Source organism: Sceloporus undulatus, chromosome 4 (assembly GCF_019175285.1).
Source record: "Sceloporus undulatus isolate JIND9_A2432 ecotype Alabama chromosome 4, SceUnd_v1.1, whole genome shotgun sequence".
Classification (NCBI taxonomy): Eukaryota; Metazoa; Chordata; class Lepidosauria; order Squamata; family Phrynosomatidae; genus Sceloporus; species Sceloporus undulatus.
Genome location: NC_056525.1, coordinates 62,928,878 through 62,949,714, shown reverse-complemented (window position 1 = coordinate 62,949,714; position 20,837 = coordinate 62,928,878). Strand labels below are relative to the sequence as shown.

The window sequence follows — 20,837 nt, the reverse complement described above, 5'->3', positions numbered from 1 at the left end:
ACATACAGAAGGAAGCAAGGCTGAGTCGATCCTAGAGCCCTGCAGGATCGAACTCACAACCAAGTGGTTGAAAGAGGCTGCAGTACCAACATTTAAGCACTGCACCACCAGGGCTCCTTACTAATATTATTTTAGAAAATATTATTTTGTCCATCTCTTTTTAACAGTGAACTGAACCAACTCAGTTAGCACATCCTAGACAACAAATTATGGAGAGACAACTTGCACACCTAGTCAAAGCTGCATTCCATTTACTATTGTTGGAAAAGAGGAAGACTCAAAAACTGAGCAGATGTTCAGAAAGACTGAAAAATGCTCTGCCCATTAGTATCTATACATGTTTCTTTTTCAAAATGAATGTTAAATATTGGTAAAATAGCAGGAGATCTGTCTCTGTATTCCCCACTACTGTCCTTTTCTCCCCATTAAGGGGTCATATGGCGCAGGAAACAACACTATTAAGGCCCTAAGAGAAATTAGATTGATTTTATGTTGTTATGTGATATCAGATTGGAAAATTATTCTTATCAGTACCAATACCACAAAGAATAAAGGCACAGATTTTTTAAAAATCCATCAAAGTGAGCAATGAAAGCTATCGGTCACTAGGTGAATAAACAATTCAAAGAGTTTGTTGTAGCATTTCAAAGAAATAAGACAAAGGCTTTTAAGGACAAATGGGGAGGGAACTCCTTTAGGGAACTGGATTGTTACCAGGTAACGTGTCAAACATATTAAGTGTGCCCTTCATGTTTTTGGGTACAGGAAAAGAAGTAAAGTTCTATTTGCATGTCATATTTAATTTCCCTCAAGGTCATTCTTTATTCATTCCAGATCTTTCTTGTTTTCCATTTCTGGTGTTCCAGTGAGTTGAACTTTGAGCATGGGCAGCAAGGATTCAAACTGTTGTGCATGACAAATTCTGGACTGTTGAGAAGTCATCCATAGAGTGAATGAAATAAGATCTGTAAAGCATTTCATACAGTGAAAAGAGCAGAAAGTTGATATAATGATCTCATTGATAAACTAAATTAATAAACTAAATGTGTTGTTGTTGTTGTTATTGTTGTTTTCAACGTATGGCAACTCTAAGGTGACCGTATAATGGGGTTTTCTTGGCAAGATTTGTTCAGAAGGGATTTGCTTTTGCCTTCCTCTGAAACTGAGACAGTTGGACTTGCTCAGAGTCACCCAGTGGGATTCCATGGCTAAGTGGGGATTTGAACTCTGGTTTCCAGAGTCATAGTCCAGTGCTCAAACCAGTACACTGTGCTGGGTCTTGAAACTAAATATAGTACTCTCTATTTATATATAATCCCTATTATTATTATTATTATTATTATTATTATTATTATTATTATTATTATTATGCCATTTGTCAAAACACAACTATTAGTTCCAACCAAAGAAAATCCATTCAGTCAATGGAATTTACAGAGGCATCATTGTATCAAGTTTCTATTGACTCAACAGGTCTGCAACAAACATTTGGATTTAGGCCATAGGCCTCTACAGTAGAGTTCATTCAGATGTTTAATGGATGTAGAACAGTTTATTCACAAACAATACAAAGCTATTACAAAATTTGCTTTTGTGTATTTTATCTCATTTTCTATGATAGTATGCATACTCAGTCAATGATTTCATTTGTTAATAAATTAAATGACAGCTAATTAATCAACTGATATTCTTTAATCATAATGAGCCCTTAATTTCTGTGTTTAAAGCATTTAGTTAATTAGTTGTGGGTTGCTTCAAGCAATGTTATTATTTTAAAAAATGTTCCTACTACACCAACCAATTCTCATTCCTTATTAAAGTGTTAATAAAGGAACTCATAAAATTAATTGGTTTTTTTTTACTTTGAATTGACAAGAAAATGCAATGTCATGTCAAAATGTCTTTAAAATGCTGTAAAATGTCCTTAAAAGAAACATTTGAAAGTGACTAGAAATGTTGCTTAAATCAGCAGTTCTCAAATTTTTTAGCCTTGAAAAAAGTTACCCTTTACCCTTTACATCTACATGTGGATGCCCCCCTCCAATCCGCATAGTAAATGAATAAAGATATTTTGTTTGTCTAATGTGCATATTTTTATTTTAACATTTGATAACATCATTCAATCTAGAACAGTTTTACTTAATTAAATTCAATTATTATCATGTGTAAATTTTACACATACCTTCTCTTGTGTGTACTCCTGGGGGTCCCATCCCACAGTTTGAAAACCACTGGCTTAAATTACTAGATTTTAAATGCTTTTGAAACAGAATTTTGTAACACTCTCATTGCAAAAAAAAAAAAAAACCTAGTTACAATTAACTAGATTATTTGTAATGTGTTTTTAATAAATTCTGGAAGTAGCAAAAGTACAGAATGCCAGCATATTCCCAGGTAGTTCCTCAGATGCAAATATCCTGAGATGCAGACTAGTTTCTCTTTCTTCAGTCTGGGAGTAACATCAGGGAAGATATATGTACAACCCAACTGACCACATGGCATTCCATTAGATCAACAACAGGGTTTTCTTTTCTTTTCTTTTTTCACAAAAGAAACACTGCTCTCTTTCCTACCACCAAAAGAATTCTATTCATTTTTTCCTGATCTAGAGATTTCATAAACCAGTTTGTATCCAAATGTTAAAAGATTTGGCTGCCTGTAATCACATTTTAATATAACGTCAGAGAGGCAACAGACTAAGGCCTCTTAGCCATGCAAAAGCTTGTTTAGCTGCTGTGAAGCCATTTCGTAATAAGCCGGGTGTGCTGGGAGGGGTAAGCAGCTGCAGGGAGATATTCATGGGATATAAGGTCATTTAGCAATCTGGTATTGTATGGGGAAGAATGCAGGCCTTTTGGAGGTGAAGTGCTTTTGGGGAATTATTAAGAGTGAAATCTATGCTGTAGCCTTAAATCCAGCAAAGAGCATACTACTGTGCTGGGCCTTATCTTCAATAAAAACCTTTCTGGATTCATCCACGAAGTCCATTCTTTGAAAAAGTAGAGACAGGGCATCACATAGAATCACATTCTTTCAGATAGCAAAAGCATAGTAAATGCTTTGTGTTATTCTGCATGGTTAGTAAATAATCCAGTATTTGAAACTATTGCTTCATCTACAGTAGCTTTTGAGCTTCTTACAGCAACATTTGATAGATTTAAGAACCTGGAAGAATGGAAATCATCTTTTTTTAAAATAAAAAAAATCCTCATGTTGCAAGTCTACATGTTGGCACCCTTTCTCTTCATGAAACATGACTCACTGTTTTTCCCTGCCATCTGTAAAGAATTCAAAGATAACACATCAATTTTGTTTCATGTCAAACAATAATCTCTGTGATGGGTTGCTTGCACCTCACAGTAGCTGTCAGGAACATTTTTGATAAGAGTCTCACAAACCTGATCAGGAGGACTTTAAATAGAATTACGTTGGGAAGGGAGACAGTATTCTTGAGGGCTGGAGTTCACTGAGTGACTGGAGATAATAGCCCAAATGTTATGGGGAGAACTGGACAAATAATACGAGAACCCAACAGTGGGAGGAAAAGAACATCTTAAATAAGCAGCTAGGTATGGCCCATGACCTTAGTCTCTACAGTAATGCACACAACATGGGAAATAAACAAGATAAACTTGAACTCTTAACATGCCAAAGCAAATATGATATAATAGGTACACTGAAACCTGATGGGATAAGTCTTGTGATTGGACTGTAGATGGGTATAGCCTATTTCAAATAAATAGACCTAACAGGAAAGGAGGGAGAGTAGCATTACATGTCAAGGATTTTTACACCTGCAAAGAGATCCATGACTTAAATCCTGGAAGTCAGGTTGAGAGCATCTGGGTAAAAATTAAGGGAGCCCACTACAATCCTCCCCCGCCAAGCCATACTGAAGATTTAGATTATGCCTTCCTGAAGCAGATGGCCACATATTCAAAAAGGAGAGATGTAATAGTAAGGGGAGACATCACCTTTCTAATATTTGTTGGAAGTCAAATTCTGCCAAGAATCTAAGGTCGAACAATTTCCTTGACACAATTCAAGAAGGATATCGACAAGCTGGAATGTTCAGAGGAGGGCAACCACAATGGAAAAAGGTCTGGAAACCATGCCCTATGAGGGATGGCTTCTGGAGCTGGATATATTTTGCCTGGAGAAGCAAAGATTAAGAGGTGACATGATAGCCATGTTTAAATATTTGAAAGGGTATCATATTGAAGATGGAGCAAGCTTATTTTATGTATCAGTAATAAGTAAATAAATAAATAGTTATTGGCTGTCTCGCCTGCTTTAAGGGTGAATAAAGCTGCATGTTTTGAAGGAGCCAAAGGGAGGCCATGAGTGAAATATGAGTTTGGACTCAGCAAAGGTATAACATCTGAGGATGGTGGCTTTTTTGGGAGGACTCATGTCAGGTAGCAGATGGAGTACAGATATACCTCAGGAAGTAGATGTGTTCCTGGGCATTATTTCTTTAACAGAAAATTTGAAACAAAAAGCAACAATAATATGGAAAGAACAGGAACAGATTCTTAAGTTACAAAAAGAAGAGCAATCCAACATTTTGTTCAAAATTAAAACATTTTTTAAAAGCCAGATGAGAACTAGCTCAGTGGGTAGAGGGAGTAGTCAGTGACTTGCTAAAACAAGGTAGAGTTCCCACTTGCTTGAAGAGTTCAGTTATGAAACCATTAAAAAAAAAAACTTTCTCTGGACCCCACTATTCTGGATAATTATCAGCCAGACTCTAAGGCTCCATTCTGAGGCAAGCTTCTAGTGCACAGTTGGCCCTCCTTATCCATGGATTTTTTTAACCACGGTTTCAAGCATCCACAGCTTGAAAATATTACAGAAAAGTATAAATTCCAAATAGCAAGCCTTGATTTTGCCATTTTATATAAGGGACACTATTTTGCTCTGCCATTATATTTAATGGGACTTGAGCACCCAAGGATTTTGGTATCTACAGGGGATCCTGGAACCAACCCCCAACAGATAACAAGGTCCCTCTGTATATGGTGGCCTTCCACCTTCAGGGGTTTCTGGATAAAATGAACTATCTAAAGCCATTTCAATATGGTTTTGGACCTGATTGACAGCTTTGGTTGTCTTGGTGAATGCCCTATGTTAAGAACTAGATAGGGAGAGTGTGTTCCTGTTGGTTCTGCTGGATTTTGCAGAGGTTTTAATACCATCAGCCATGGCAACCTTTGGTGCAGCCTTCCTAAAATGAGACTTGAGGGCACTGTCTTACAGTGGCTTCATTCCCTTCTGGAGAGGCAAACTCAAAAGGTGGTGCTGGGAGACTCCTGTTCAACCTCTTTGCCATTGACCTGTGGGGTTCCTCAGGGATTAGGTCTGCCTCCCCCCCCCCCCAATTCAACATATACATAAAAACACTGGGAGAAGTCCAGAGTTTTGAGGTTCAGTGCCTACAATATGTGCATGATACCGAACTCTACTACTCCTTTCCATCACAAGCCACGGAAGTTGTTTCAGTCATAAACCAGTGCCTAATCTAGATCTCTGCAAAACAGACATCAGTTAGACTTTCTTCCAAAAGTTCTGCAGAACATACTTTTGTTAGATTTTCTTTTAGAGTAGTAATATAGTCTCAGAGAACTGAAAATTGGTGCTAGAGATAATGTGTCTTGTCTAATGTTGCAACTATGGTTAATTTCAGTTTTGGGTTAGAAACTCACAAAGGCAAGAGGACAACTTGTTTCTCATAAAACAATAGGGAGAAGACAGTCTGTGTGCTTTCCCTCATAATTCTGCCCATAGAAGGCCTAGAGCAGGGGTAGGCAACCTGCGGCCCGTGGGCCGGATGCGGCCCGGCAAGGCCTTGGGACCGGCCCCAGCCTGGTCCTGCCGCCGATTGCCGCTGGGGCCTTTGGCGTCTCGCGCGAGGGACATGGTGGGACAATTGTCTACAGAAGCCTCAGAAACATGCATTTATCTTAACATTTTTTTAAAAATCAGCAATTTTTTTGGTGTGTCCTCCATTTTTTATTTAAAAAGTGCCCTCCATTTGAAAATTTTGTCCTACATTTGTCCCGGTTTATTTATTTATTAAAAAAAAATTTTTTTTAAAAAATTTATTTATTTGTTTTTTGGCTTCGGCCCCCCAGTTGTCTGAGGGACAGCAACCCGGCCCCCAGCTCAAAAAGGTTGCCTACCCCTGGCCTAGAGACTTGCTTTAAAAAGAAGGAAAGGAAAACTTGGAATGTGGACCAGATAACAATCCAAGCAACCACTAGGTGGCATGCCTAGAAAGCAACAGAAAGCCAGCCAACCAGGTGGTGTGGCAGCCATATAGCTGAGGCATAGCCCACTCTGTTGTTGGCATTATCAGAGACAGAATAATAGACAGACACTGGTTTAGATACCATGGTTCAGTGCTATGTGTGCTATGGCATTCTGTGGTTTTTAGTTTTGTGAGCTATTTACCCTTCTCTCTCAGAGAGCTCTGGCACAATAACAAACTACAAATCCTATGATTCCATAAAATGGATCCATGAGAGTTAAAGCATTGTCAAACCGCATTAATTCTGCAGTTTCCACAGAGACTGAGCATTTTGGGAAGTCATACATATCACTACAATTGCAACAGAATGATCACTTCTGTGAAAGAAAACGAAAAAAAAAGCTTATATTGTATGTCCATTGGTGAAAAGGCAAAGCATATTTTAATGAAATCTGGCTTTAGGTCCTCATTTGATCATATGATGAGAATTAAGTTGTCTTCAACACTACTTTGCCTCTCTGTCAGCTTATACAGTAGTTGAAAGATATAGTCATGTTAGTCTGTAGAATCAGTGTGTAGTGAGATCTTGTAGCATCTTTGAGGAAGCTGACTTTAGTCTACGAAAACTCAGGCTGCTAACTTCTTTCAGTTAGTTGCAAAGGTGCTACAGGATCTCTACATACCTTGTAGCTGAGATTATTATTGTTTAGGATTTGCTTCCAGGGAAATATTGTGAGAGTTAGATTCAAAATTCACATGCTCAAATATGTATCTGACACAGCTTGGAAAAGTTACTTTTTTGGTCTTTTAACTAAAAAAAACAAACAAACCTCCACAAATCACATTGCCACTGATCAGGCTAGCTACCAGATTTTTAGAGCTTTAGTTGGGGGTGGGGTGGGGGATTAAAAGCTTTTTTTCTTTAAACTACCTGTGATCTGATGTGGCAGTCATCTCAGCCTGTTTGGATATAGAGATGAGTGCATTACATAAAGTGGAAACAACAGTGCTATCTTGCCCTCCAACTGTCCACATTTTGGCAGTAGCAGTCCAGTCTAATTCTTTGCCGTCCCACCTTTTCAGATGCTTAAAAATGTTCTAAATTCTCTCTCCTCCTCTCACTTCCTTCTCTGTCCTCAGCTTCATTCAGTTGCTTCAAATTGAGTCTAAAATGCAAAAATATTTTAGTAGAGGTGGGAGGAGGGGAAGGAGCTGATTCTTGTTCTTCCCAGTAGGCTTAGGCAGAAAACAAGCTATTGCAGCTTCTCTTAACTTGTGTGTTCTTCTTCATCAACACTTTTTGCAATCTTGACACACACACACCACTGATATTGCTTGGCTACACATATCCTAGTTTTCATCTGTGAAATGTTGGAGGGTATGTGATACTCTTTTTTACACTGATAAAGATAATAAGCTGGGATCCTTCTTCAGCTCACATTTTTATCTTTAGTTCTAACAATAAAAACCAACTCAAATGCATCTCTGAGAACATTTTTACATTTGCAAGTGCAGGAAATAATGTCATTGGCAATGATGGATCACCCCAAGTATATAAAATCCATGTTTTCTATCTACCTCATAGCAGAAGCCTGTTGTTATCAAGAAGAAAAGGAATTAAATGGTATTAACCCCAGCTCTATACAGTCTAGTGTGAAAACTCAGACGAGCTTCTTTCAAAGTATATACTAACTTGGGGATTCAGCTAAGAATGTAAGCAATACACTGACAACATGAGCAGAGGGGGGCAGGGGAACATCATAATTGTGGTGGCGGTGGCATATGTTGGATGTTATAGCAATTCTCAACATACTGTTAAAAGTACAAACATAAAGGAAAAATAAACCCCATGAGTATGCCACATGGGAGATTAATAACATAGTGGCCTGTTACAGACTGCCAAAATAAAGCTGCTTCGGGTCTCTTTGGAGGTATGCTGTTTAAATGATGCATAGGTCCTAAGAGTCCGGAAGTCGTGCCAAAGCCACACTCCAGTCCTAAGCACTGGAGTGCAACTTTGATGCAGCTTCCAGATTCTTAGGGTGCATGCATCATTTAAATAGCATACCTCCAAAGAGACCCAAAGCAGCTTTATTTTGGCAGTCTGTAACAGGCCTATGTCTCTACCAGAAAAGAGGCTGACAAGCCAAGAACATTCAGCGTAGCACAGAAAACAAAAGCCTTATTATTGTTATACTTAGCAGTCCCATATGCAGCAGCTTCACTAACTGCCTTCCCTACATACATAAGAACATAAGTGGTGTTTTTGAACTAGATCAACCAAGGTAACTTAAGTCCAGCATTCAGGAAATGTACAAATGCACACATCTCCATCATTCAGTTGATTAAGCTTGCCCATATGCAGGGGCTTTAATAAGAGGTGGGGGAGCATAGGCTGCATGAAGTGAGTCCCTAAGAGTGGGGAAGACCACTAATCCCCAAACATCTGCCATTTGTCACAGGATGTGGTGTTTGTCTGCATCCATTTAAAATGCTGGAGCTCAGTGCAAGAGATGGTGTGAGTGGGGGAGGCTCAGGGAGAAAGAAAGGAGAGGTCTCATGTTTGGGGGGAAATACATTTTAAATTTTAATTTTTTCCTCTTTTAAATTTTTCTTTAAAAACATCACATCTCTCTTTTCAGCTAGTTTTAAAATGAGCCAGTTTCTCTCCCCTCCTCCCACTTTCCCTCACTGTCTTCAGCTTACTTTGGTTACTGAAAAATGAGTTTGAAAGGAAAAGTAGTTTACATTCAGTTAGCTCAACAGAATCTTGTCCTCCTGGTAGGCTTAGGCAACAACAGACTGCTGCAGCCTCTCCTAGCTTGTGTGTTTCCCCTTGTTAATAACATTTCCCTTCTTGTCCACACTCTGATGTTGCTTGGCCACATGTGTCCCAGTTTTTGCATATGAGATGTTGGAGCGCATAGAAACACTGCTTTTCATTTCTGATATTATAGTGTCTTATTAATTTGAAAAACAACTGATTCAACTTGTCCATATGTTTGCCTAAAAGCAAAGGAAAAAAGCATTTTATGGTCAATTACCACCAAGCTGATAATATGATGAAACTGCAGAAAATTAATTTTGGAATCATACCTCCCAGGTGCCAAATGGCTGCTCTGGAGGGGGATTCTGGGAGATGTAATATTAAAAAAGCAATTTTTTCAGGTTCTCCTGTGTATATATATATTCCATCATTGAGTGCCAGTATTGTCAAGTCAATTTAGAAGAAACATCACATCTCTCTTTTCAACTACTTTTAAAATGGGCCAGTTTCTATAGATATTTGTGCCTTTTTCGGACTATGTACCCATGTTTTAGAAGAGTTGATTCCTGACATTTCACCAGCATCTGTGGCTGGCATCTTCTCTGGCAAAATTTCAGAAATAAACTCTTCTAGAACATGGCCACAGAGCCTGAAAAACCTACAAAAACCTATGGGTGCCAGCCATGAAAGCCTTTGACTTCACAAGCCAGTTTCTCTCCCCTCGTCCCACTTTTTATGCCTCCGTTGATCTTTAGCCAAAAGATCAAGAAGCAATCCAGCCCAGATCTTATCCATAGACTGACTGAATGAATTCCTACTTATTCCATCCTGCTCTTTGAGTTTCTAATCTTATTTTTGTTCTTTCCTGCTTTATGTTAGGAAAAAATGGGCCATTATGAAATGGAATTGCCTATGCTAAAATGAACACAGCAAATTATAATTTCATTAAGAGGTTTGTTGTTCATTAATTGACTGATAAGATCATGTCTTCATGGATCAGTCCAAATCTCCACCTTGTTTAGCACATATCTGTCAGATGTTTCTCAGAAGCTCAAATATTGGGCATAATGAAGACATGTATGTCCTGTTTGTCCCTAACATGTGGCAATCTAGGGGGAAATGGTCTTTGAAAACTGAACCTTCATTTTCCCTATCACAGTTAATAAACATTGCTAAACAACTCTTTGTTAATATATCTATCCCTCTGAAAAAATCCATCTGTGCTAGCAGCTACCACCACATCTTAGGGGAGTAAATTTCAAATTATTGTGTGCTGTGTGAAGAGTGCTTTTTTTTTAATGTCTTCAAACTACTGCCAATCAATTTCATTGGATTATCTCAGTTTCTGGTATTTTGAGATAATAGTTGTTGTTACGCTGTTCATTGTTTTATAATGTGGTTCCTCTTGTACTTCTTTTTGCTAGATTACATTTATAAGATGATGGCTGTTATCAGAGCTCAAAGCCCTACAAAGATGAAGCAACATAACTGCCAAAGAAATTAGTATTTACACTATCAGTATGTTTTTGCACATTATACAGTAGTATGTTCTGCCTTCAGATTTTTTAGCTTCTCTCAGGAAATGTCATCATTCAACATCTGGAAGTGTTTTGTTTTGTTTTGTTTTTAATGGAAGATATGCATTTTACTCCAGGAAGGAAATTTCTCCTATTAGATTAGTTGCAGTTGGGATAACAGAACTCTCCAGATTCCACTACATATTCCCTTTTCATGCTTAAGATATGAGCAATCATTAAAGAAGCAAGACTGAAAGAAATCATGAAATATCAAGTCATTTCCTAAAATCAGCCTCAGGTCTTCATGCATACAATCAATGTCAAGCAGATAAGAAATAGTTTGGCATAATAGAGTTTATTTCTCTGTTACAATGGAGCTCAAAACAACTGATTACATATAAGCTGTGGCAAATGGATTACAGAGAGTTAAGACTGCTGCAATTTCTTTTCCAAATAATTTAGAATCAATCTTGTCAGTGTCCAAAAGAGTAGAAGTATTATGAATCTAGGAAAGTATTCAGCTTTCTTCTTTTTCTTTTTAAGCTGCTGGTGCAAAGCCCACCCTATTGTTGGCCATATCATAGACTGAATAATACTCCTTAAGGAAAATGTCACCAAAGATCCACAAGGGCTGCCCAGTCGGAGAAGGCAAGTATGTGGCTTCAATTTGAACTGTACAGTAGCCATTGTTCTGTGGGAAAAAGCAAAATCAGTTATACTTTTGACAGGAAAATAGAACAGAGCATTTTAGGGAAGTCTGCAATAAAAGCTTGTTTGCAAGAATATACAATCAGAACTACATCCACATTTCAGATTATCCACATTTGAAATATTCATTGTGGGAATTTACATGGCACTGCAGAAAAGTAGCTGGATCCAGGATTTCCTCATCAAAGGTACCTGCAATTTGGGGGGATAGTCTCTTTACTCACCACCCTTTCAATGAGGCAGCCACAAAGAAAAAGGAGCAGGAATTTCCACTTGTCTGCCCAGTTGAATGCAACCCAGAGTAAATAAAACTGGATCTGCCAGAGCACAGATTGTGCACACTGTCCAGGTAGATGCACAACCGCCTAGCTAGCACTGTGGGAGATGATACCTATGCTCTGGTAGAAGTGACTCTAGAACTCTTCTTCACTCCATTATTTCAGCTTTCATAGAGGTTACTATAATTCATATTTTGCTTCTAGCAATAACAACCAGAGAAGATCTTTTTTTAAAGAAATCCTTGCAACTCCTAAAGTAGAAAAGTATTAATATGCCATTGACCATTCCACTCAAAGTCAGCGGCCTCTAAAAGATGACCACAAGAAAAGAGAAAAATGGTCAGGGGCCTTTAAAACAGCTTTCCAGAACAAAGTTCAAAAAAGCCCAGTTGCCAAGATATTTAGTGAAACTGGAATTTAGTGAACCCCAAATATAAGCTAGGCTTGAAAATTTAAGCAGCCAGGGTGAAGTTATGCACTGTATAAGGACATTAAGTTAAGAACTATCACATACGTACATTGGCAATGTAGGCAGAAGGTGGTAATGGGAACTGGGATCCATTAATGACAAAAGTGATGGTGGGCATGTTCTGGACGTAGTTACAGTTCACCACAAACTGTGAAAGAACAAATATTAATTGGAGTATAACAAATACAACCTCTCCATCCACCCCATCCCAATTCATGTATTGCAAATGTTTAGACAAAGAAGCCCTCCTCCCCAAAATATGTCAGATTACTGTAGACACCAAAATCTGTGTCTACATAGCTTTTCTAGGTTGATTCAGCCTCCCAGATGACACCTCATGGGTACAGGAACAGATCATCTAAGGCTGTAGAATTTCATTTTTGGGGAACTGCCAAGTCCACACTGCTGGATTAAAAGAAATTCCCTTCATTCTCACATTGATAGCTAAGATCTAAAGCTATCCAGAGAGGCTCTGAACATCTCTTTGGCATTTTAGTTCTAGGATCATGGTAAGTTTAGTCAGCTATCAATGCGAGTATTCATTGATTTTAAAATCAATGTACTATTTCCAAGCATCTCTCTCTGTAGATCTTTAATCAATGTATTGAACTGATAATGGTGTTGACTAATTCACTTCTCTGGGGCCTGACTTCACCCATGGGCTTGCCATGGTAACTAAGCTGGTAAGGAAGCTCTGGAAAAAGGTCAATTTTTTTCCATAAGTATTTAAATCTGAATTCTACATATCTGTCTCATAAAAGAACATAAGTTATGGTTTTGGGGCTGCTGAAGAAAAGATAGTAGTTATGTTACAGCATGTCCTGCCTCTCAGGTCATGAAATACAGGTATACCAGTTTATCTCAGAAGATTAATCCATTGAGTGGAATAAATTCAACACTGGTCAAATCAAATCTCATTTAGAAAACAGAGTAACATACAAAGTATTTTGAAGTTCATTCCAGAGACAAGAAATACTTTGGTTATTAGACTAACACCCTATCTATAGCTGCATTAGTGACTGCTTCCTCATTCATAAGAGGTAATATGAATTTTATTTCTGTAGCAGACCAAAATCTAGCTAGTTCAGCATTTTTTTCCAACATTATCTAGTCAGAATCCTCCTGGTAGAACAACAATGTTCCATGAATGCAGGGCATGCTCCATGTCCTCTGTTCACTTGATTAGGCTTGTCTTTTCTGTGATGTTAACATCACTGTGCTGTAGTAATATATAGCAACACACCTCTTTCCCTGAGTTGATGTACAAATACTCTGAGACACCCTTGGGTGCCCTCAGAATTTACCACATCCACTTACCTCACCATTGTATTCTTGAGCTCCCACAGCCTGTAGGAAAGTGCCAATGTACTGTTTAGGCACAGCCAACAAATATGTTCCAGTGTCCACGACTGCCTGGCAGCCTTGACTGCACAAGCCAGTAGCCTGGTTGCCAATTGCAAACCTATAGAGAAAGAAAGAAATTTTTGTTGTAAAGGTACTGAATGACTTGATAGGAGTTTGCCTCTGTACGTATACATTGGGGCAAAATGCGTGCTCTCTCTATGGGAAATAGAATAGTACAGTGACCATTTGATTAAAGTGGGGGGGGAATGCCAATCTGACATTGATGTAATTGAAGTTACGTATATAACTTACTCCTCAATTCCAATCTGCCAGTAAGCCTCACGGGTGACAGGTGCCCAGGTAATTTCCCCAGAGAACAGCTGGTTGTCAATACCTCCCAAGATCAGTTCTCCTCCATACTGAGCAGTTGGTTGTCTGGGAAAATAAAATGTTTGCACATAGTCAGAATGTAGATTATAGTATAGATTGAGTATAGTCAACATAAGTCTGGTGATAGTCTATACATTCAAAAGTAAGTGAACAGAAAATGTTAGGAAAGTATAGAAAGGGAGCAAGAACTGTTTCACACAACACAATGTTGTTTGTTTGTTTGTTTGTTTGTTTAAAGTATTTCTGTAATATCTCCCAGTCCATCAGAACTCCTGAGGCAATGAATAAATAATTTAAAATGCAGAGCTAAAACATTTTTAAAACACATTAAAATACTCTTTTAAAATTCCTAAAAGCAGTTACAACAATCATAGTACTATGATTCCACTTTAACTACTATGACAACATCCTATAAAACACTGGGGTTTACAGTTTGGTAAAGCATTAGAGCTTTCTGGCAGAGAATTCTAAATTTCCCTCCTTAAAATAAAAATCCCAGGATTCCATAGGATGTTGCCATCGCAGTTAACATGGAATCATAGTGCTGTAACTGTATAGAGTGAAAGGGCCCCGGAAAACAGAAGACTGAGGAAAACAATGCAGCACATCAGGCACAGAATGCCTCAGAACTATGTATATATTCAATCATACAAAAATATCAGATTTCAGACCTTACCGAGAGAAATAGAAGCTGAAGATGGGTTCTGAAAGCTGGCCTTGCCTCAGCATCTGTTGCATAATAGTGTAACCACCTACATGGCCCACAACTGCAGAAGGATAGGACATCCCCAAAATCCCATCAAAACTGGCATAATAGAAAGGACTGGAAGGTTCATTCTCACTTAGGCCAAATTCCTGGTTGCGCACAACAATGTTCTGGACCTGTGGGGAAAGGAATGAATGCATTTCACCCCTGGAATCATGATAAAATATCTCAAAGTATCACTGGCAAGGACATATACTATCTGTAAGTTTAGGAATAATGATGAACAAAAAACCAGTGAGACCCAGTTGGGTATTTTGATAGTCATTTGCACCAAAGAAACTTGCCTACTCCACTAGGAGAACTATGCAGAACTAGGCTTGTTGAAGCTGGAGGTAACAGTAGTCACAGGCCTGATTATTCCTATCTGTGGATTACAGAACTTCAAAATGTTACTTTTGGGCTGCACCTTCTAGATTCCCCCAGCCAGTATACCCAATGCCTGGGGGGATTTGGGGAGTTGTAAACTGACAAAAATGTATTGAATACCCTGAACCCCAGTGGGTGACCTTGAAGGACGGCAATGGCAAACCTTCTCTGAAAGACTTGCCAAGAAAACCCCATGATAGGTTTGCCTTAGGGTCGTCATAAGTCAGAAATGACTTAAAGGCACACAACAATAACAACAACAACATGAACCATCAGAATGTTAGTGTACCATCAGTCGCATAATCCATTCTTTAGTACTGTACTTCTTATGTCAGTTCAGACTACAGTCCTGGGGTCCTTTCACACTACACAGTTACAGTGTTATGATTCCAGTTTAACTGCCATGGCAACATCCTATGGAATCCTGGTGGTTGTAGTTTGGTAAGGTACTAGAGCTCTCTGGCTAAAAAGTCTAAATATCCCTCTCCAAACTACAGATCCCAAGATTCCATAGGATACTGACATTCAGTTAAACTGGAATCATAACACTATCATTATAGAGTGTGAAACAACCCCTGTGTTCTGAACAGGAGTTTCTTTTTCTCTCAGAGGTTCCTCATATTCTTCCCAAGCCCACCATTTGAGATTTCTCATAAAACAGCATACATAAAGATGATGCATGTCTTCATCGTACAAAGTCTGCTTACCTGCACAGTATCATAACCTAGCATGACAGTTAGGCTCCCACTCCCATAGTACAGGGAAAAAGTCTGTCCATTATTGTAGTATGTAGAGGATGCACTCGGGTTGAATCTGTGGTGGTTACCTAGAATAAAAAAGAATGGGAAGAGGGGACCACAATAAATCTGCCTCTATACGACAATGAAAACTGTCCATTAGTGTTAAGTATGCATTCCTTTCCCAACCTCTGTCTGCACTGGCCAAAATACTCTGTGGGTAGCCCAGAATATTCTGGCTCTGGAGCTGTCCCAACATCCCCCCCCATTACCTGGCACTCCCATTCTGATGCCACATGGATGTTCGCACATGTATCCCACTGTGCTGCCTGGCATAGCTGTGACCATGCATTACTTCTTCTGAAATCAGAATGAGGCACCCATTGTTGATCAAGCTTGGCGGCAGTGGCCATATCAAGCAACAAAGTAGGATGTATTGTAAACAGCCACCCAGCTTTGCAACTGAGGGTTCCTGATCTTCCAGGAAGATCTGGAGCAAAAGGTGACTTTTTAAAATTCATTATAAAGAGATATACTGTGGGTTTGGTGCTAAACAGGCTGAAGTCATCTGGACTGTTCACAGAAGAACTGGAGTTTGAGCCATGTATTGTCCAGACTCCCCACTGAGAGGATGGGGGGAGGACATTTTATTTGGCCCATGCAGACAGGGCCCAAGACACTGTTTATGACAAAACATATCCTTTGTTATGTTACAGTCACAATGTAGCTTTGTTCTTACGTGTTACAGAAAAGGATTCATTACAAGTAACCTGTTTACATAGCTTACCAATACCTTATTTACAAGTGGATTGTTTATAAATGTGGGTCTTTCAGCATCCCTGAAAATGTCCTCCAATCTCCAAATTTGCCTTATCAAAGAAAATCCTATTTTTGTTGTAATAAGTTCTTCCGTACTACAGTGTGGTGTAGTGGTTTGAGCACTGGACTACAAGTCTGAACACCAGGATTTGAATCCCTGCTTTGTTATGCAAACTCACTTAGTGACCTTAGGCAAGTCACACTATCTCAGTTTCAGAGGAAGGCAAAGGCAAACCCACACTGAAAAAATCTTGCCAAGAAAACCCTGCGATAGGTTCACTTTAGGGTTGCCATAAAACAGGAATGACTTAAAAACACACAACAAAATGTTCTTCCATAAACATTATTGCCCTATGACCCTTCTTAGGTGAGCCTTGTTCCTTAGTATTCCACCATATCGTCTGTGATGGAAGTTTAAAGAATAACAGCCACAACACTGGTTGTTTATACACATCCAATAAATGAGCTCTAATATTATATCCCATGATGTGTGTAAAGTTGTAAACTTTATACTGTACAACTTTTGAACTTGGATAAGTCCAGATTCAGACCCAGATATGTCTAACAAGACAGCAGGTCTCAGAGGTTCTAGCTGATATATCATTATTACATTCCTCATTTTAGTTTAGAAACTGTCAGTTTGGGCAAATAAGTTTGAATAGTTTCTAATAAAGATAAAGTGCTGGCTAGAATACTAAACTAAAGTTAGCCTTTTGCAAATGGATTTATTACTTACCACATGCAGCAGTATTGCAATATACAGATGGTACCCAGAGATTGGCAGAGCCAGTGTCCATGAGAACCAGGAAATTCTGTGGTGGTGTCCCAATACTAATCTCTCCAAAGTAGAAAGACTGTCAGATGAAAAGTTTTGGACAGATGAAATATTCCACATCACCTTTAAATAATTTTAACTATCTTTTCCTAACAAAGATCTCAGAGTGACTAGAGAGTTATTTCATTTCACAAAATAAATGTGCTCCTGGGCATTACTTCTTAAACAGAAAATTTGGTACTAGAGGCAGAAACAATATGGAAAGAATAGGGATTAGTTCCTGCACTACAAAAGAGAAAAGAAGTTCAATGTGTTTCAGCAAACTTTTTATCCAAAGCAAACAATATGGATGTGTGTAATGGAACAAGCGGACCAAGTTAGCCTTGCATAAATCTCAATTTTTGTTATGATTTCCATTTTGGTGGTCAAACTTACCATATATATTTGACTATAAGTTGATCTCATTTAGAAGTCAAGGGCAGGTTGTGGGGCCAAAATTAGGGATTTTAACATGACCCGTGGATAAGTCGAGGGTAAAACTTAAGATCTCAATGCCCTTCCTCCTCCCCTACAGCCTGAGGAAAAGGCTTGGGGGGAGAGTGCTTGCCCTTCCTCCTCCTCCCCACCCTGGCTGGGGAAAAAATTGACTTATACACGAGTATATACAGTAAACATCTATTCCTCTCCCTCTATTTAACATGTTGGGGATACCAGGAGAGGCAGGCTTATCTGTTCTTCCCTTTTCTTTTTTGTTGTTCATGCATGCTCAGTAAGGGATTTTAGAGACAGCTGCTGTTTACTGCCTGTTGAAGGCAGACACACACATCTATACTAGTGTCAGCTAGAGTAGAATCCTATTCTCTCCCAGCTCACACTGTATTGCTTTGTTTACTGCAGATGTTGCACAGCAAAGAAACACTGAAAATGTGTATTTCTCCAACCCTCTTCTTCAGCATCTTCCCAAAGCAACTGAAAGAACTTTCAATTATACAGAGAAGGAAGAAAAGCAGTGCTGGCTAAGTGTAAAAAGACTTTGTAAAAGGGAGCTCCTTTGTCAAAAGCTTTGTTAACTGAGGTATGCCTGTATCAACATCATGAAGAATGCAGTTTAACAATGTATTTCAGTTTAACAGTGTATCCAACTCTAATATTCTTCATGATCATCTTGCAAACTGTGGCATTGCTAAGAGGGAAGAGAAGTAAATGTTTGTATGTAACATTCGTCTCTGATCCAAAACACACTGTGAAAATAATCCAGTTTGAGCCTACTTTAACAGCCCTAGCTCAATGCTAGGGAACTCTGGGAGCTGTAGTTTTGTGAGACATTTAGCCTTCTCTGTCAGAGAGTTTTGGTGCCACAATAAACTACAGTTCCCAGGATTCCATAGCAATGAATGAGCACAGTTAAAGCAGTCTCAGACTCGATTATTTCTGCAGTGTGTTTTGGACCTCAAACTACAACACACTTCCTAGGATCCAAAGAAGTATGCACACACACAATCACAATGAATGTTTTGAGTCATAAAGACATGCTTTAGTATTCCTTGAAGAAAAAAAACTATATTTGACAACTTTTCTGTGAGGAAATGTTACAATGTTAAGGGGATATTTGGTTTAGAAAAATATGGCAAGTAATGAGTGTATGGTGGAGGTGTACAAAATTCTGGGAACAGGGAAAAGTCTCTCTCCCTTTCTCTCTCATAATATTAGGATTGGGAGTCATCCCCTTAAACTAAATGATAGGAAATTTAAGCAGTCAAAAGGAAATACTTCTTCACCTAGCACATCATTACAATGTGAAATTTGCTACCTCGAAATGTGGTGGCCACCAGTGCTGAAGGCTTTAAAATGGGATTAAGCACATTCATGGCTATTTGTCATAATGGCCATATCCAGAATCAAAGGCAAGATGCTTCTGAATACCAGTTATTTGGGAACAGTAAGAGAAGCTCTCTGCTCTTTTTTCCTGCTTGTGGGCTTCCCATAAGCATCTGATTAACTAGTGTGGAAAAGCAAGATAGCGCTGGGTAGACTATTTGATTCACCTGGCCTCTTATATTCTCATCCAGCTGTGCACCTAATATACAGTGTGCCAATAGGAAGACCAGTTGTGGCTGATGGGGTGACTCCACTTTGGATTTCAGTCTGAAAATGATAGGCATTTGCTTATCCAAGTTTCTGAACCTTAGAGGATAGGGTTCATCACCTTTAATAATTCCTTTAATGAAAACCCATAACACCTTCCCCACTGACTTTGGTGCCACCAGCTGCCACCAAGGAAGGCCATATAAGAATCAAAATGTATTAATGTTGGCCTCTTGTAACAACAAGACCAAAACTGGTGTCCAAAGAAATGATACACACAACTGCAGCTTGGCTTGCTGTGTTCACCACAACAATCCCTACTGCTGAATTGAATTGTGCCTTGCATCCTTAGCAGTAAGAACATAGGGTGAGAACATAAGGAGAACTGGTTAAAAGTCTCTTTAGCATTCATTATTTTCACTTGAGCCTCCAGTGTATTTCACTAAATATTTATTTATGTATTTTAAAAACCAAGAGAGTCACAAAAGACATGAACACTGAGCACACTCAGAATGATCCATTAATTCTTGAAGCTATTAGGGTAGTGGATGGGTTGTTTGATTGCATTCTCAGTGACTGAGCTCAGCAGTCAGCTCTCAGTTAGCGATTTTCCAACTTTCTTCAGTTCCAAGGGAGAAGAACAAAAGTACAAAATATATATTGTTGTGATACTCACATTCAAATTATTGGATATTGGTTCATAAGCAACATTGTATTCATTATAGTGGTATTTCAATGCAGGATCAAAATGGTTCTTCTTCAGAAATTCCTCCAGCACACCTTTCTCCTTCATGTTCTCACGAATGGATTTCCCTTTCTTCAGAATGACTCTGCACAGAACACAGTAATCTCAGGGGGTCAATTGAAGGATTTCAACCCCTTCGTGTATCTTATGCTTTTTTGTTCACCCATTTTCCTATTCATCTCACTCATGAATTATGCTGCTAGTGAGGATACTTACCTTTCCAGCCCTTCTGAGAGGTGGAGGGAAACAAAGAACAGAATCAACCACTTCATGGTGCTCAGTGTTTTCACCAATGCGATCTGCTAGAGAACCCACCCAAACCCTGTCCATGGTTCTAGTTGTTGTGCCCCTACTTTTATACTAAAGACAACTGTCCTCTACGGACTTGTATGTTTACTTTTGATTTCCCATATCATTATGCACGCCCAATATCTACACTTTCTGTTTCCATACAGATAATAGGGAATTCTGCTCGTTTGATAACAAAGGTTTCAAAAACAATTTGTGTCCTTGATTTTGAGAAAAGATTGAGATATAAAAATTGGTTCTAGTGTAAACCTTTGCTTTTAAGAAGAAAATAGTGATAAGATATTAATTATCAGTTTCTTTGGAAAATGGGCACTAATCTTTTTTGAAATAGTAAAGGGCAAGTTAATAATCACAATAGTTCTGATAAATACTGACATGACCTGTATAGGTTCAAATTTTGGTCAGAGAGGTCCAACCAATATCCAAAGCAACTCTAGGTTTCTCTTCCCAGTGTTATTGGACCATAATGGACTATGATCTTAGACCACTGTACTTGCTTTAAAAACCCTACC

General features: G+C 38.7%; 1 protein-coding gene across 1 annotated transcript; it reads right to left on the bottom strand.

Moving 5' to 3' along the window:
- Positions 1 to 11,072: 11,072 nt before the first annotated feature.
- Positions 11,073 to 20,288, bottom strand: LOC121929504 (pepsin B-like). The gene is made up of 9 exons (XM_042465123.1): positions 20,233 to 20,288; positions 19,948 to 20,101; positions 17,148 to 17,265; positions 15,563 to 15,681; positions 14,400 to 14,605; positions 13,646 to 13,768; positions 13,307 to 13,451; positions 12,039 to 12,137; positions 11,073 to 11,225 (listed from the first exon to the last, which is right to left on the bottom strand). Exons 1-9 carry the CDS (start codon positions 20,286 to 20,288, stop codon positions 11,073 to 11,075), a joined length of 1,173 nt encoding a protein of 390 aa, XP_042321057.1.
- Positions 20,289 to 20,837: the final 549 nt, after the last annotated feature.